General features: G+C 29.3%; 2 protein-coding genes across 2 annotated transcripts; one reads left to right on the top strand and one right to left on the bottom strand.

Moving 5' to 3' along the window:
• Positions 1–8743: 8743 nt before the first annotated feature.
• On the top strand, positions 8744–12849 carry LOC113873157 (two-component response regulator ARR2-like). The gene is made up of 6 exons (XM_027511163.1): positions 8744–9152; positions 9611–9763; positions 9848–10222; positions 10687–10763; positions 10911–12092; positions 12192–12849. Exons 1-6 carry the CDS (start codon positions 8978–8980, stop codon positions 12261–12263), a joined length of 2034 nt encoding a protein of 677 aa, XP_027366964.1. The 5' UTR covers positions 8744–8977; the 3' UTR covers positions 12264–12849.
• Positions 12850–13810: 961 nt separating this feature from the next.
• On the bottom strand, positions 13811–16733 carry LOC113852249 (COBRA-like protein 7). The gene is made up of 2 exons (XM_027482486.1): positions 16202–16733; positions 13811–15225 (listed from the first exon to the last, which is right to left on the bottom strand). The coding sequence occupies exons 1-2, from the start codon at positions 16731–16733 to the stop codon at positions 13811–13813; spliced, it is 1947 nt and encodes a 648-aa protein (XP_027338287.1).
• Positions 16734–19301: the final 2568 nt, after the last annotated feature.

Raw genomic sequence — 19301 nt, 5'->3', positions numbered from 1 at the left:
TTAAAATCATCCTCTTCCCTTTGAAACCTTCAAGTTGGTGCTAAAAGCCAAATATCACAACAATGAAAGTTGTGGTCAAGGGTCATGGCTAATGAATTATTGTTATGGGCTTGTGACTATAAAAGAGTCGTTTGATCAAGCATTTGCTTGGGGTCTTATGTGATGCACTTTAATTTCAGATCAAAATAGTTGCGCGGAGAGTATCTGCATGCAACCGATAATGAAGCAATGAATTAGCTTTACTTGGAATTGGAAATGGATTTACGAGACTATGATTTAACAAAAAATATATTTAAGTTTAAATTCATAATTAAAATATTTTGATGGTATCATTTTTTTTTTTACATTATTATCTACTTTTGAATTTCTATATAATTAAAAATGTTATTTTAGAATTTAATTTAATTTATTTACCGTATATTTTAATTGATAATAATATGAATATTTTTAGACTAATAATTTATTAAAATTAAACCTTTAATTTTATAGTAATTACTTGAAAATATATTTTTTAATTAATTGATAATATAAAAATATTATATTAGCAGTGTATTTAAATAATATAATATATCAGTTGAAAACTTTTCTTGTTTTTATTTTAAAAATAACTGAGTCTTGTCGATATTTAACAAAGATAAAAACAAAAAATTATATAAATTTTATTTTTTTATTATACTGTCTAAAATAATATAATTAAAATTATGAATACTGAATATCAATAATTAAAATTAAGAAAATAAAATTTCACGTTAGTTAAACTATAAAGATGAAGAATGTAAATTAAACAACTTATGAGAATACTTATTTATAGTTTCGATTATTTTTATTTATAGAGCATCACTCTTATAATATTAAACTATATTGATATCATATTATTTAATGACATAGTAGAATCTAAATTTTTTAATAATATTTTAAAATGTTGGATCTAAGGGCTTCTAAGCAACCTTTTATATCTTGACAGTTAAGTGACACTGCATTAATATTTTGTCTGGTTTGCATCTGGCACATGCATGAATTAACAAGCATAATCAGTAATCTGGACACCCTCGCTAATTTTTATGGCATTTTTAAGTTATGAAAGCAACTTGTCTTAGACCCCAAACATTTATGGGATGACATTGTTTTGGAATCTCCCATCAATCTCCACCATTATTATTGCATTTTCTCTATTTTCTTACCTTCAATGTAATTCAAGATTATTTTTAACAAACAAAAAATATTTATTAATTTTGAATAAATTTTAAATTTACTAATTAAAATATCCTCTTTTATCTGTCCACATTTTAAAAATAATTTATTTTTATTTACTTGTTCACTTGAAAATTCAAATAATAATATTGGAGATCACAATTATTATCATCATCATTATTATTATTACTATCTACTTAAATTTTAAATATTTCAAATACACATCATAAGTAAAGAATTATAATAGTGGACATCACAATAAAAAATTAAAAAAATAATTAAAGACTAGCTATATTTATTAATCTCTATATTATTTTTTTTAGTATAAAAATAAAAAAAAATTGATTTCAAAAACTATTGTTAATTCAAGCTATGAAAATAAATGCAATGATTACCTATATGAAACATTACTTTTTTAATTAAAAATAACACAAATTACATTTAAATCCTATCCTCCCTTCTTTCATTTTAACTTCTTTCGTGCTTTTATATATATATATCGTACTCCCCTTTGTTAAAGAAAACAAAAGTCATATATAAATTTTATTATAAATTAGTTAACTACATTTAACACATTGTAAATTCTTTCAAATATTTTTTATGCATTTGTATTAGACTATTTAGTTTATGTCTATATTTTTTTATTTTTATATAATATATTATTTTTATTATGAGTTTCATCTCCTCATCTTCTGTACGTTCTTTTTATTTTCTTGAAGTAAGTTTTTATCTTTATTACTAGATGTGAGAAGTATTGAAGAAGAGGGTTTAAGGACACAGATGAGAAGAAACTCTATAAAAACTTATTGATTCAAACTTCAAAATTAAAAATTACTATTTTTTAAAATACAAATGATTCACACTCTAAATAAAGAACAAATATATATGACCTAATTTTTAAATAGGATTTTTATGATGTGTCTATAGACACATAGTAAAAACTTTAACCATTTTTAATAATAAAAAATATAGTATCTATTATATTAGAAATATAAAATGTATTTAATATTTTTAAAAATGATTCAAGTATTTTATTATAATGTATTTAATACTTTTATACTATATGTCTGTGAGCACATATATAGTAGAAATTAAACTACTTTTTCAATTGATGGTAACTTTTCTCTCTATGTTTTTTTTTAATTAAGTTTTATATTAGAATTTAAACAACCTATTGTTATATTTGATATCACATGTAATTGAAGCTTGTGAATAGTATTGCAATGCAAACTCTATTTTTAGCCTATTGAAAATGACGTAGACCTCATATAAGGGCCTTTGAAGAAAATAAAGAGCCTGATAATAACTGGGTATGTTGACTAGGTCCACACAATCTACATAACGCCATAATTAAACTTTTTGAATAATGGAGTGGGTTCCAAAGGTCAAACATTATGCATGCAAGTGAATTTTATTCTATTAGCCTATGTAATATGATTTTTAAAACCGTTACTACAGGTGTTGTAAATTTGCTTAAATTTATTTTGCCTGGTGTTATATATAAGTGAAAATCAAAGTACGCTCGTTCCTCGTACACTGATTACTGATAATATTAACAATGCCTTTAAGTGTTTTTATTTTAAGAAAAAAAAATGACGAAGTAAAGAGGATCAAAGGTTATTAAATTAGAAAAAAGCACATGATATATAGAGTAAAATAGTGTCTTTGACATCGTATTCTCTTACATATGAGTTTTTAAAGTCATCAACTATAGTTTATCTCAATTTTTTTACAGCAATTTCTTTTCCGGTGATGATTAATGGTCAATCATATCATAGTTTCAAGCCTAATAAGGTCTAATTAGGAAGACTGACTCGCTAAACTCTTATCCTTTTCATTTATACGTTGAAATGTTGTTTGAGATTATCATGATAGTCTCGTGGAATGAACATATTTTTATGGAAATAAAATTAATTTTCATACTCCTATTATTTTATATTTATTTTTATAAATGATAGTATCATCAATAATTTTGTAGCTCCTCAATAGTGTATTCAAATTAAATGTCTCATTGCTAGATTTTATTTGAGTAAAGATGTAGAGAGCATAAAGGTATATCAGATAAGTTGGGATAACATGGCTAAAATCAAAAGAAAAGAAGGTATAGGATTTAGAATGCTAACAATCTTTAATACTCTCTTGGCCTAAAAAGGTGACATAGAATTATAATTTCATTGTTTTGCTTCTAAATTTTCATCTTATTATTATTTTTTAAAAATATGTTTAGTTTTAATATGTTTATGCTTATATTTATTTTAGATTAATTAACAACTATTCTCGTGTTTTATATCTTTATAAAAATAAGAAAAAATGTATTTATTATATTTGAATAAATTAAGAATGAAACTATAAAAATAAGCAATAAATTTAATTAAGTTAGTGCAATTGAGTGAAATCAAATTAAATTTACAAATTATAATTCATTGAGAAGACTCTAAAAAAATCTTAAATCAATCATTTCTGACAATCCACATCCTACGTTGACATGTAAATATACGAGTGCACGTATTTTAAGAAGAGAAAATGAAAGAACGACGTAGGACAAGCAGATCTTATCCGATACAACTAGAGTCAGTGGACACGCGTTAGTTCAGGGGAAGGGCACAGATCAGTAACCAATTAAAAATCAGAATTTCATCAAATTGAAAAAAAGAAAAGAAAAACAGGAAACAAACAAAAGAGTCAGAGTGCACACTGCACGTAGTGCATACTTTCATCATTTAGTTTGGACTCGAGCTACTTCAAAATTAACCCAAGTTGCTGCTTCAGGCCATAGTTCCCTGCGAATGATTTTCAACAAAATACCCACATCCAACGTTGCGTTATTACTAATCTTTCAATTCAAATCCATCATAATGGAACTCAGGTTTAGAAAGTTTGAAATAATTTTCCATTTTGTAATATCCAACAAGGGTAGTGTGCATGCAATGTAGCTGATAAAGACTAGTTAATTATCTAGAATGAAGTAGCAGGTAATTAAGGAAGTATTGATTTAAAGATTTTGGTAAATGTTTGAGAGATGTGTTCAGATATTTTGATTATTAATTCTAATTAACTATTTGGGGTAGTAATTGTTGTCTTACGAGGTGATTTTAGATAAGAGATTGTTTGTGCAACAATTAAATTTTTTATATTATAGGTATTTGCACCAGGAAGAATAATGTTCAAGTCAAATAAAATATTTAATGATCAATAAAATTTTATTTTAAAGTATTGAATATATTTACATATTTAAAACTCAAATTTATTATTTAGTTAAGATAAAATAATTTTATATAATTAATTTATGTGTTTGATAATTCTTCATATTTTAATTTTATTATAAAAGTTCTGTAATTAATTAAAAACACGAGACTTAATGCATTTTTCAATAACATTCAACATTATGGAATAAACATTTTAGTGAATGATTATTAGGATAATTTTTATCTACAATCCTTAAAGATTTTAGATAAAATATTGTTTATGCTAATAATTATTATTTTTATATAATATAGATATTTGCACGTGAGATTATAATGTTTATGTTAAATAAAATCTTTTATGATCAACAAAGTTTTCTTTCATATTATTTAATGCTTTGCATGTATAAGACTCAAATTTGAAACTATTAGTTAAGATAAATTAAGTTTATATTAATTGATTTATGTACTAAATAATTAACTAAAAACACGGCACTTAATGCATTTTCCAACAATATTGAATATTATGGGATAAAATACTTTAATGAATGATTATTAAAAACTGGAGATAATGTAATTGGAGACTGTATAGATGGTGAAGCAGAAGTTCAAATTCAAAATGATATATTACTTGAGGATGGATGCATTTAATTATGGCTCCCACCTGGGAAGTTTTGGCAAATGTGAATTTATGCATCAGATTTTAGGTGAAGAGAATGTATATATTTGAGTTTTGATTCTATATATATATATATATATATATATATGCAGAGATGAAGTTTAAAATTAGAGTTATTGTGATGTTATTGGAGAACATTGATCAATCAAATGAATTGGGTAATAGAACTCGATTTATAGCTCGAAGAATGAGAAATTGTGTTATTCAATGCCTAGTTTTTTTTTCTTCTTAAAGTAGGCTTAACCCTAAAGCAAGTAAAACCCTTATCTTAAAATTGATGTATTTTAAAAATAATTATTATTTAATAAATAATTTTAACTGACTAAGGGCAGATAAAAATTTCTCCTTAAAATGATCTTTATCCTATTACAATAGTGTTTAATTTGTTTTATTTTAGACTTCTCTAGCTGTAACATAAAATTATATCAAATACAATTCTTTAAAAGACCCACATAATAAAATAAGTTTTTTTTTTTTATTATGAAACAAACATGTAGAAATGAGATTTATAAATTATTCTTAGGAACACTTCCTTCTCCTCCTCTTTTTTTCAAGTCTTTTTTTTAGAAAAAATAAGTTCAATACTTCTGGTGACTTTCTCTAATTTATTTAAGTAGTTTTTACATCTACAAAAACTCTAAATAATTTTTAGATAAAAATAAAATAAATTTAGTAAATTATTTTATTTGTTAAAATTTGTCCTTCTTAAATTGTGCTTTAGGCTAATGCATGTAGAATTTGGGGCAAACATCATAAAGCTTATAAAATTATTTAGGAGTTTGTTTTTTCTTTTTTGAAAAAAAAATGTGTAATAATTCTTATTTAAAAATTCTTAAATGAAAGGGAGAAAATTCTTTTAAACTTATGTTTTTAATATCTTTAATTAAATTTTTTATTAACTTTTCTTTCTCTCTTTCTTTACTATTTAAATCAAATTTTTTCTCTTTTTTTAAGCTTTCAAACAAAGTCTAAATAATATTTTTTATTCTTTTATATAAAATAATTGAATAATTCATTATTAATAAAAAATTTATATCATAAACTTATTTTATATTTTAAAATAATTAAATTTAAAATTAAATAAATATATTGATAATATATGAATGTCTCGTAACATAAATTTTACATTAATAAAATTATAAAAATGTTAAGTATATCTATATATTTATTTATTTATTTATTATAATTTAATAACATTCTTCTTGTCATCCGTGTTTCTGATCATTGTAACGACCATTGCAGTTCATTAGTACCGTTGGTTTTTGTTTTTTTTCCTTTGAAAATTAATTCTTACATTTTCATAGATAAAATGCATTTTTAATGTAAATACGTGATTTAAATTAATTTTTAAAAATATATTAATTAAAAATTATATTTAATGATTCAAATCTTATTGTATAAAAATTAATTTTATTAACTGAAGAATAAATTTTTGGCCATTCATCTAATATAACCTCAATGTAGTTCAAATTATAATTGTTATTACATATCTTATTTCCTTATTTGTTCTTATATCAGAATTAATATTTAATTAATTTTATTCCTAACATAATATTTTGATATTTGTTAGTGTATTTGACCAAGTTGAGTTAATAAATTAGCGGAAAACTGAAAATTCAGTTTAAAACTTTTAAAGTAGCCGATTGAATTAAAATATTTTGGTAAAATTAGTTGTTAAATTATTTATTTTTACATTAGTTTATGTTTTATTAGTAAAAATACTATAGTCTAAGAAAATTAATGGATAAAGTAAAAATTACTTAAAAAATAAAGAAAAAAATTCACAAAATTATTTTAGCTAGTAATTAAAAATAAAACATTATTGTACAAGTAGTGTTAAACAATAAAATACTTAATCAACAAAAGTTGATATGAGTGGTGGATGAGTTTATTATTAAAAAAAATTTTACATACGTAAAAATTATTATACTTAAATAAAATTATTGTATGTCAAAAATTACAGAATATAATTGTATAATTATATTAGATAAAGATTAATTTATTTTAATTCAAGTATATTTGTTACTAATAGAGTCCTATCTTAAAGGTTTTACCACAATTTTTGGTTTAACTCTGGATCAAGAGTAATCAATTATTTTTATTAGTTATTTATAAGTTATTTTAAATATATATTTAATGCATTCAAAATGTTAATCTATTATTACAATTTTTTTTAAAATGATATAAAATGCTATTTTAAATTTTACATTTACTTTATATGTTGTCTTATACAAATATGAAATAATAAAAAATAAAAATAAAAATTCAACCAAATTTAATGGTTTTAATATTTAAAACAATGAAAAACTATTAATATGTTTTAAATTATTTAAATTAAAAGATAATCCACTTTTATATGACAATTTCTCTTCTTAATTTTGAGAATGTGTGTATTTTCATTCTGACATAACTACATGTTTTCTTTGTACTGCAACCTATACATTATAATTTTTTTTATCTTAAATAAAATTAACATTTTTAATGATTAGTTATTCAGTCAATAAAATAATTTTATTTATCCTTTATAATTAATATACTAACCTATTCAATTAACATAAGACAAGATGAGATATTTTCAAATAAATTTAACTATTAGTCTCGAAAGAATAAATAAAGAATTACAGCTATTTTGATTGAAAAATTAACTTACAATTCATGTATATTCATTTAACCACAAATTTAATTAACTTTTTTTCATCAATAACTCCCCATTCTATTCTCTAAAATAATCCCTCATTTTCTAAAAGGTGAACCTCTTTGCAAATTACCATTAAAACAAATTTATATCTGTTAAATTAACTGTTTTCATTTTTTAAAAATTGAAAGTTTTAAATATTATTCTAATCAGGAAAACAAAAATAGAAAATATCCAATAAAATAAAGCATTAATTACATTAAGACACAAAAGTCAGTGAAACAATCTTATCCGATTACACATATTGTCTAAATTTTTAAAGTTTAAAAGTTTCAAATGCTTATATTAATTAAGAAAACAAAAATTATTTAATATAAAACATTTATTATGTTAAATTAAAAAAATCATTTAAATCTTATTTAAAAATCCAATAAAACATATTAAATATATTTTATTTAAGATACTAAAGGTATTAATTACCAAGATTTTGTTCATTATTAATAAAATAATCCATTTAATATTAATTATTTTATACTATTTATGTTCTCCCTATAATCACGAGCACATACACAACACAAATCGCGCATACAATACATTCAAACAGGGAAAAAGCTTCAACAAGAAAAGTGAACCCAAGCTAGTGAGTGAAAATGTTCTCAGCAATGTGTGGTGGGGTGGGGTAAACACAGAGTTTGGAGAAATGATATTTTTATAACAAAAAAATTTGTATTTTTGTTATGAATTAGATAGAGATAAAAATAGAGGAAAGAAAAATAAATAATTAAATTAGTAACGGGATGGAAAAAAAAAAAAAACATTAACCAAGAGTTTACTACTTGAGAATCATTGTGACAATGTTGGAAGTGGATTTGAGATCCGAGGTGGAGGGTTAGTTAATCCAATCCAACCAATGAGCTGGATCCACTCTTTCAGGAGTGAGACACAACCTTCCAATATAATATTCAAAATGTCAAAAATAATTACACACTAACATTTTATAATTATTAATTTTAAATAATAAAATATATAAGAAACTTAGCATCAGCTTGCAACAGTGAGTGAGGACTTGTGCTGCAGGATCAGACCCACAACCATTTTCATCATTCATATACTATATTATCTGTTGCAAAAAATAAAAATAACAAAGAAATTCCATTACCCTTTTCTCTGTTTCTTCGACTCAACTCCATAAACTACTCAGTTTTTCACTTCCATGATGCCAGTTTCAACCATGTGAAAAAACCTGTGTTGTGTCTGTGCTTTCTGTCTACTATTTGGATCTTCTGAACCATGAATCTCAGCAACAGCAAGGGATCCATGTCAACGCCCAGTTCAAGTTCTCCTCTGAAAGCCAGCGACGCCGTCTCCGACAAGTTTCCGGCGGGTCTCAGGGTTCTGGTGGTAGATGATGACCCCACGTGCCTTATGATCCTTGAGAGGATGCTGCGGGCTTGTCTCTATGAAGGTGGTTAATCACTTTCTCTCTCTGAGTCTTCTTGTTTTTGCTGATTTAAGCAACTTTACCTTGGTTTTCAAAGTTTATGTGGTTATAGATACTAGTTGGCAATCACCAACTGTGTCTAGTTATGGAGATTTTACTTGAAACATGTTGTAGGATGCAGTATTACTGTAATTTCGGATTCTTGCAACCATTTATCTTTTCAAGTTCACTTTTTTATGCTTTGGGTGTCTTTAAATAACATGGTATGAAGTGATTGATGTTATTTCCTTTCGCCTTGTGATGCTAGATTTGTTTGTTAATTCCTTTTTTTACACCTTCGGAATCGGTTCTAAAGTGAAGTTTGGGCATGATTAATATATGTCAGATTTGTGTGTGTGTGTGTGTGTGTGGGCGTTTTAAGTTTTTTAATTGATTCGTGGAATTTGTCATTTGATTCTGTTTGGTTGTTGGGTATGTTTCAGTTACGAAATGCAAGCGAGCAGAGGTTGCATTGTCACTTCTGAGAGAAAACAAAAATGGGTTTGATATTGTTTTAAGCGATGTGCATATGCCGGATATGGATGGATTTAAGCTTTTGGAGCATATTGGGTTGGAGATGGACCTTCCAGTTATTAGTAAGCATTGTTTTGATTAGTTTGTATCAATTGAGAGGCATTGCATTGATATGTACTGACAAATTGTGTGAATGATTTCTACAGTGATGTCAGCTGATGATGGAAAAAATGTTGTAATGAAAGGTGTGAGACATGGTGCTTGCGATTACCTAATTAAACCTGTGCGTATTGAGGCTTTGAGGAATATATGGCAGCATGTCGTTCGGAAGAAGAAGAATGGGTGGAAAGATCTGGAGCAATCAGGTAGCATTGAAGAAGGAGATCGACCTCAAAAGGGATCTGATGAAGGAGACTACTCATCCTCGGTAAATGAAGGTAAAAGCTCAAGGAAGAGGAGGGATGAGGAAGAGGAAGGAGAGGAGAGGGATGATACTTCCTCACTGAAGAAGCCGCGGGTTGTTTGGTCTGTCGAACTCCATCAACAGTTTATGGCTGCTGTGAATCAACTGGGAATTGATAGTATGTATCTCTTAACCATGTCCTTGCAAAAAGTTGTTTTCATCTTTGTTTCTGTTGCTTTTCCATGCTGTTTTGTCTGACATAGCAAACAACGCCTCACTGTACTTCTGATACGTAAACCTCGAGATTCTGTATGTCTAACGTTGAATTGTCATACAAGAATCGTGAAAAATAAAATCAGCACTTTTACTACTTGTCTCTTTGTGTTGTATTGCAAGGTTTGGGATGAGCCCATCTTGGCTTTCCTTATTGTTCACAAATATTAATACATAATTGAGATCTTGTAGTGGCTTTAGCAGTACAAAATTGGTTGATCTCGGAATTAGTTTTCTCCACCCCCACAAAACATTTACAATACTTATGCATGAAGAATTATTATGATATCTTCTTCCCTGATTCATTAGACATTTATTTTAAGTATAAAGGCCTTGTCTTATGTTTTTAAATTTGGTATTCGTATACAGAGGCTGTACCGAAAAAGATTTTGGAATTGATGAATGTTCCTGGGCTCACTAGAGAAAATGTTGCTAGCCACCTCCAGGTATGATATTATTATGTCACTTTTTGTATGTAGTACATTGGGAGAGGGATTCAGAAACTGATGTAATCTATCCTTCTTTCTTTGTTGTGGTCATCGATGCTATTAGTTGAAGGAGCTAACCCTTTTTCCTTATGGGTTTTGGTACAGAAATACCGTTTGTATCTTCGAAGGCTGAGTGGAGTTTCCCAGCAGCAGAGTAACTTGAACAACTCCTTCATCAGCTCACAAGAAGCAACATTTGGGGCAACTTCAATCAATGGAATTGATCTTCAAACTCTTTCAGTTGCTGGCCAGCTCCCAGCACAAAGTCTAGCCAAGCTTCAAGCCGCAGGACTTGGCAGGTCAACTGCAAAAACAGGTATGCCCATGCCTCTATCTGACCAAAAGAACCTTTTCAGTTTTGAGAACCCAAGATTAAGATTTGGAGAAGGGCAACTGCAACATTTGAGCAGCAGTAAACCAATGAACTTGCTTCATGGAATCCCGACCAACATGGAACCAAAACAGCTTGCCAATTTGCATCAATCTGCTCAATCCCTTGGCAACTTGAATATGCGAGTCAACGGTTCTGCTGCACAAAACAACCCCTTGTTGATGCAGATGGTTCAGTCTCATCCAAGAGGTCAGATGCTAAGTGAAAATGCTGGTTCACATGTTACCAGGTTTCCATCATCTTTGGTGCAGCCTACAACGCCAAATGGAATTTCTAATGGTGTACTGGGAAATGGGATTGCTGGTACCAGCAACATAACTCCTGCTTATAATTCAGTTCCACAAAGCTCTTCATTGTTGAGTTTCCCAATGAACCAAACCAATGACATGTCTGTCAATAGTTTCCCTCTCAGAAGCACTCCAGGTATGACCAATATCCCAACAAAAGGCATGTTTCGTGAAGAAGGTACCTCAGATATTAAAGGACCTGGTGGATTAGTTCCAAGTTATGATATTTTTAATGAACTCCACCATCAAAAATCCCATGGCTGGGACTTAACAAACCCCGGCATGACATATGATACTTCTCAGCATGCAAATCCTTTGCAAGGTAACATTAATGTCACGCCATCAGTTTTAGTCCATCAGGGTTTTTCCTCTATGCAACAGACTGGACAAAATAGAGATACTACTTCAATTGGAAAAGCTATGTTCTCCATGGGTGAAGGCATGCATCAAGGAAATATCCAAAGTCTTGGTCAACCCCTCAATAACCTTATTATTGACAACTCAGTAAGGGTTAAGACTGAAAAAATTCCTGATCCAAGCTCCCAGATTAATAACCTCTTCTCTGAGCAATATGTTCAGGAGGATCTCATGAGTGCACTTCTGAAACAGGTTGGTTCTTAATTCCTTTCTTTCTATATACCTTGAATATTTGTATGCTTTCATATAGTTTTCCTTTGTAAACAAATTGATTTCTTCTATGTTTCTCAGCAAGAAGGCATTGGACCAGCTGGAAATGAGTTTGACTTTGATGGATATTCCCTAGACAACATTCCAGTGTAGATCAGATCCTGTCAGTTCTCTTTATAATTGCGGTCGCCAATGCAAAATAGTTGGCGTTCTGTATGAATTTAATCATTCTGCAATTAGTTAGTCTGAATTTGAGCCTCAATTTAAATTTTTCCACAAATAGAATTTAGTTGTAAAAAATTCAGGCTTCAGGGAGTAGTGTGTTATTATGATTTAGTCTGGATGCTCAAGATCATCTAAGTAATCCATCAAGATGAATAACAACAAACTTCACTGCATGTATGCAAAAAGGCATATTTGCAATTTTTTGGCTGCGTTTGATTGCAAAGGTTCTAACAAGCTTCTAATGTTAAGGCACAAATGAAGACATTGGCTTAGGGCAGAACTGCAGAAGCAAGGTTTTGATACACCTGCAGACTTGTAGGAGCATTTTAACTTTAATAAGAAATTATGAATTTTTTTTTTTCCTGTTTATGATTTTCAAATAGAGTAAATGACTGCTGTAAGTATGTAAATATTCCATTTGGTTGCTCAGAACATTCAGTCTGGCCATTATTTTCTGGTTGCTTCTGTACTTGGATATTACTAGTTCAGTTATGTTTTTGTTGTAGACTTGTAGATCCTCTTCTCCATTCATTATGGTGCACACTCCATGCCCATGAAACTGATTAGGTTCTCAGGTGGGGTTTTATGGCTTAGAGAGTGTAGATTTTTGTTACTTTTTTAAAAAAAAAAATTGATACTTTATATTTGAAAAACTATAAAAGTTTTAAAATACTAACAAGGTTGGGTCTAGTAGAATCAACTAGTTTTACAAAATGACAAATCATGGTTTAAATAATGGTTAAGACAACTACTCACGTTTCAAGGTTGACCCTGCTCTGAGCTTGTAGCCTAATTATAACTGTGGGCTATGGTAGTCTCTAGATTGCGGTGCTAGGCCGTCATCTCTTTAGAGTTTCATTATTGTTAGCAAGTTTTAGAAGGTCAAGGGATTCAATTATAGATTTCTAAATTGCAAGACTACCTTAAAGAAAAGGTCAAATTTTAAGGTTTAGAGAGTAATAAAATCTTAATGTTTTTGCTTGACACTTTTAGTATCTAGAGTCACTTTGGTCCATATTAATTTGAGTTGAGACGGATGGACCTATTTAAAGAAACATAGCTTCTTGAGAGTCTATTTATTTTCATTTGTTGAATTAAATAACAATACTTTCTTAAAGGAAAACTAAATTATTCGTAACTTATATTATAGGCTGTTTATTTAATTTTTATTTTTAATTCAATCTCCAAAGAAGAAAGCTTGTAATAAGAGAAGTCATAAATTTCAACTGTACAGAAAAAAAAAAAAAAGAACTGTCAATAAAAAAAGTTGCCGCAACATAAAAGTAATCTTTATCTGAGGTAATCTTACAGTCTTCTGTACCAATAAAGTAAAGAATCATACAAGTTGAGCAGGGATTACCGCAACATTCAAATTGGATATACAAGCATGATGTTTCTGTTTTTCTTGTGATGATGCAACTACATAAATCCTTTCTCAGAACAGCCAATTAAACATCCAAAATCAAACAATGCCACTATTGCCACATGAATATGATTGGCAACAATATTAGGAACATCATAGTAACCAAGGAAAACTCCATCCTCAAACCACTACTTGGAAACACTAGAGGAAGGGAGCATTCCTCCCCATTGAAGAACACTTTACTAGGAAACCCATCACCACCAGCCACATTGATTCTCGGAGTTTTTTTCTTTGTAAATGTGATAACTGATTGCTGTTTCCCAGGCACCCTAGGATCTCTTCTAGGGTCAGATCCATTTGTTTCAGCTACAAGAAAATTCAAGTCTTTCTTACCTTGCATGAATATTGTGTTGTTTACGCTCTGTAAGGTGCTGCCATTGAATGAATACATTTCCTCAAAACCCATTGCAGCTTTGTCCAATTGCACTGCAGCAAACCAATCAGCAAAATCAGTGTCACCCCAGTTAAAAAGTGTGATCCTTGCAGTCCAACCTTTACGATAATCTGTATACACATGCCAGTTTATGCTCACACCACAGTTATCACCACAAGGCATAGGATTAGGCACTGGTAAATGCTTGATTTTAGCCCAAGAAACAGCCTTTTCACTTCTATTCTCAAAAGGAACAAGAAGGGCCTCTGGTGGAAGCCACATAGCTGGTGAAGTAGCACTACAGGTTCTCTCCGGGTTACTTGGGCACCCACATGCACATGTTTTGCACGGAATAACTGATTCATTGTAAAAAGCTGAAAATGAGACACAACACTTGCTTGTAGCTTTTTTTGTGTTTGTTATGTTGCACACAATCTGCCAAGTAGAAATTGCTGATATGTTTGATGGTAACCCTGTTGGGTCAGGTGATTTACTAGGACTCACTCTTATAGGGATGCCACATTGGTAATTAGGGTTAAGGGTACCCTTTATTGCCCAGTTTTGTGGTGGTGCAAGCTGAGAACGGTTAAGGTTTGGCGGCATTTTGTAAACTTGCATTTGGAACCTTGATGCTGACATGCTAGGATCCATTGTGGGTGGCAAAATTGTACCATTCCTGCAGCAAAATGGGATTTTGCCAAGGTCTGAATCATTGAACCTTGTGGGAGGGAGATCAACTATGTTTGGTCTTCTTTCACAGTTCAACACATTGGAAAAGTCAAGATCCTTGTAGAAAACACCTTGAGAACCGAAGATACATTCAGAAGAATCTACAGTAGATGGATAAGCTCCTTTCATTGTGTATATGAACTCATCATTTTTCCAATCCCAGCTTAATCTCCAGTTGTCAAGACGACCCAGGGGGTTGTTGATTGCAATTGTAACCTCTGCCCAGTAATTGGAATCGTAAGTTTTTGTCACATCATAGATGATGCTAAGATCACCCTTTTGCCGGGGTAGGAACTGTTCTTCTGTGGTTATGTTTGTTTTGAAATTGGGATCACTTGTGCAACATACATGAGTCTCATTGTTCCCTGAAGATCAGCCATGAAATAGTATGCATTTCAGAACACCACTTAGTCCAAATCCAAAATGACATTTTTTTCCCTCACTCGAGTATTCGTTACCACATTACACACAACATTTTAAGAAAAACTATGTCGCTAATAAGGCAAATAACTACTTGATCAACCTTGTAAAATAACTTTCAAAACCAAACATGTTATAAGAATTAACGCATTTGCTTATATGCGGTTAAGATTATCAGCTATTTTATTTAAATAATTTAAATTAATTGAAAACTAATGTGACTTTCGAATATTGAAAATCTAAGATTACGAAAAAGTTATATGTTGTCGTTAGTCGTTTATAACCTTCTTATCCTTTTAATTTTAATATCTTTCATTATACACCAATTATTTCTTTATATAATAAACGCTGAAATAAGAATTACAGGCACCACACTGTTATTCTATATAAAAAAGTGCCAAATGCGTCTTTCGATATGCTTTCTCTTTTCATACTCATCATTAAGAGTTAAAATCTATGTAAAATTTACTTATAAGACTCCCGATTAGTAGCATCTAACTTTACCCAATAATAATAATAACCGTGGAAAAGGATATAATCCAGTAAAAATGTTGTTGCTGATTTTCTTAAAGCCACAAAAGCTTTATTCTTACACATGAAGTTTCACACCAACATATTACAGGTAAACAACCAAACACTACATGTTATAAATTAATTAGGTTTTTTTAGCAAAAGTAAAAGATATATAATAAAAAGTCAATAAATAATATATTTTATTAAAGATATAACATCAAATAGTTTTATACTGTATTAAATTATGTAATATTATGATATTTTTACTTAAAAGTTTACTATACATAGCTTTTTTTTTATTGTATGTAAACATATATTAAAAAAATAGTAATTAATATTGACTAGCCATAAAACAAAAGAATCACATATGAGAAGGTCTACCTCATAGGAATGAAGCAAAAAAGATACCTTGACGAGTGGGTTGACCACAAACAAAACCATCATTGACCAAGTTTAAAGTGGAAGGCAAAGGCACAGAGGGTGGCGCCACCCCGAACAAGGTCCCAACCATTTCCACCAAAACCTCCATCAGCCCCATGTCGCCAGCCGTCTCCGCCGCCGTCTTCAAATTCGTCACCGTCGACCCACTCAAAATGGTGCCGTTCCCAACCGCACTGGGTAAATTCGTGCCGTCGGCGAGCACCGCATTCGACGCAGATACCAACCACTCGTTATGCTGAAACCCTACGAACACTCTCCATGACTTCAGTTCTTGTAGCCCGTTATTCAGCACCGTCAGCGTCGACTCGAACCGGTACGGTTGCTGCGCCAGCTCCGACACGTTCGGCGGCAGCTTCGCGCCGCCGGTGTAGGCGTACGACAGGAATATTCCGTTGCAGGAGTTGGCCGTTTGCGGCTGAGACATCGACGGCGTTGCGGAGAAGATGGCCATGACGATGACGGTGTAGAAAAAGTAGGAGTTATGGACATGCAAGGCCATGGCGACGGCTAGGTGTTTTGAGGAAAGTGAAGGGTAAGAAAAAATAGTATGTATGTGTGTTGTTGTTCTTAGAACGTCGTATGAATATTGTTTCAAGTTTTTGAGGTAATTGAGTTGAGTAATTCAAAGGACGGAACTTGATATGTGTTGCTTGCTGTTGCATGCCATATATATAAAAGAATTTTGTTGATTTTTTCAAATTCTTAAAATTAACTGAATGCGATTCTATTGATTTTTTATTTAAAGAATACATGTAATGAATATTTTTTGTGCTATATAAAATAACTTTTAATTTTTTAAAAAAGGGTGCAATAAAATTCTATGGTCTAATTGTGTTATTAATTTAAATTTTTTAATAAAAAATTAATAATAATTTATATATAAATATAAAAAATATTTTTTTATTATGTTAGTAATTTATTTTTTTAATTTTAATGTAATCATAATTGATATCTAATTTATTTATTTTTATTTACATACAAATTTCAAATTACATCTTAATTAAATAAATTTAATCTGATTTAAATTTACATACAAATTATTATTACATTTAAAATTAATGAAGGTAAATTTGCATAATAAGCTAAAATTATGTCATTTGTTAAATCTTTATAAGTTGTATAATTTTTATGATGAAATTTACTCAATATTATTACCACCTGAAAGTTTCGTATTGTGTATTACAAAAATAACATTTAATTTTGTTAATTATATTACAAAATTATGTTGATGCTAACATATGTCACCATCTGATTATTTTGTGTTTTTTTGTAAAATTTATTTTAAAAAAATTTAATATTTTTGTTAGCTATTTTAACAAAATCATTGACACACTCTAGATAGAGAAATACATAATTTCAACAAAATCAATAAATTAAGAATTTATTTTTAATTTTGCAATATTTAAAAAAAAGCCAAAAAAAAAGTGAATGTAATGTTAATATTATTATTGTTAATTGAGAGGCTGAAATTAATATTATTATGGTGGGGCAGGTTTTAGTTTTGACCGTTTTGTTTGTTGATTATATATAATGGTTTATTATAAGTTTTGATATGGACATGGTCATGGAGAAGGATGGTTTAGCCAAATGGCTATTTAAGTTGAAAAGGTATTCGAGAGTAGGTGTGAGTGACTTGTTTGTTTAGAAAGTGTTTAAGATATATTCTTAAAGGGTGAATTGGGTGCAAAGTGAGAGAGGGTGTTTGTTGCGTGCCATTTATTGTGTACATATTTCATGCGAAACACACCAAACACCACTCCAATGCTTATGCTGTGGATGTGGATCGATGTCACTATGTCCTGATTCACCCAATTCTGCGTGTTTATCGTTTTTATTTAGCAGTATAAATAAATTCATTTGAGTTAAGCTTTATAAGGTTGAATTTAATATGAAAATTCAAGTTTTCAATCTATGATTTATTTAATTAGCTATTTTTCAAGACCTTACCTGTTCTTTATTAAAAATTTAGCTATCATGCAAATATATTTAAAAGACTGTTTTACGACAAGATTTTTTAAATAAGTCATAAAATTTTACTTTCAAATAATTTAATAGGCCCAAACTTGTATATAAATCAATAGATTTATGCTTTTACATAAATTAAACATATATTATGAAAGTATTATTATTATTATTATTGGTCAATTTATAAGACTTAAAAGACTTTTTAAATAATATTTTGCAACGTAAAACCAAAGTCATCAAGTATAGAGAGCTTACATAATCAAATTACTATTGCACCTTGTAAGGATATCCATACCATAATTGAATCTTCGACTAATTAACTCTTTCACATGCAAAATAGGATCGTCTAGTGTTCAAATGAAGGTGCGAATTAATAATATGATTGATCCAACAACACGGTGGTCCATAATAACATTGAAAGAATATATAAGTAGAAGATATAATAGAAAGCAGCATATTTGTTGAGAATAAAAATTTGATAAAAAGAAATGAGGATGGTTCTTCCAAAGCAAAATTCTTCTTATGATGAATATCATGAGAACTTTAATAATATCATGTTCAGAAACATGATACAACTAGAGAGAGAAAAGAGAAAGGAAAACGAGAGAATCAATGGAGATGCAATTTCTTGAATGAGTGAAAATGTTGTCCTACAATAAAATTATGTACAAGGGAAAATCCAACTAACTATTAGCTAGATCTAATTAAGTGTAATTAACTTTCCAATTCATCATAATTTTGTTAATTCTAACTATCTCCAACACTTATATCCATATATGGATTATGAAAGGGAAGATATCTTTCAATATAAGTCTTAAATTAGTTTAAATCAATTTTGTTCCAATTCATTTTGCACTTTTAAAACGTGTATATCATTGTGTGTGTGTGTGTGTCTATAAATAGTCAACTACCATTGTGGTTGTTTTTTTCTTCTTGATCGTCTATTGGATTCCCAACATGATGTGATCTAGCCCATGAAATTTTGACCCTGTCAACGTATACATTGGCCCACTTTCTTCGTTGGAAAGCCCATCATCCAGTGTCCCCATATGGCCATGATCTCTTTAAACAGTACTACTTTTAGTAGTATATATTTTGTTGA

Source organism: Abrus precatorius, unplaced genomic scaffold (genome assembly GCF_003935025.1).
Source record: "Abrus precatorius isolate BTA unplaced genomic scaffold, Abrus_2018 Scaffold10, whole genome shotgun sequence".
Taxonomy (NCBI): Eukaryota; Viridiplantae; Streptophyta; class Magnoliopsida; order Fabales; family Fabaceae; genus Abrus; species Abrus precatorius.
This window is presented reverse-complemented; position numbering and strand designations above follow the sequence as displayed.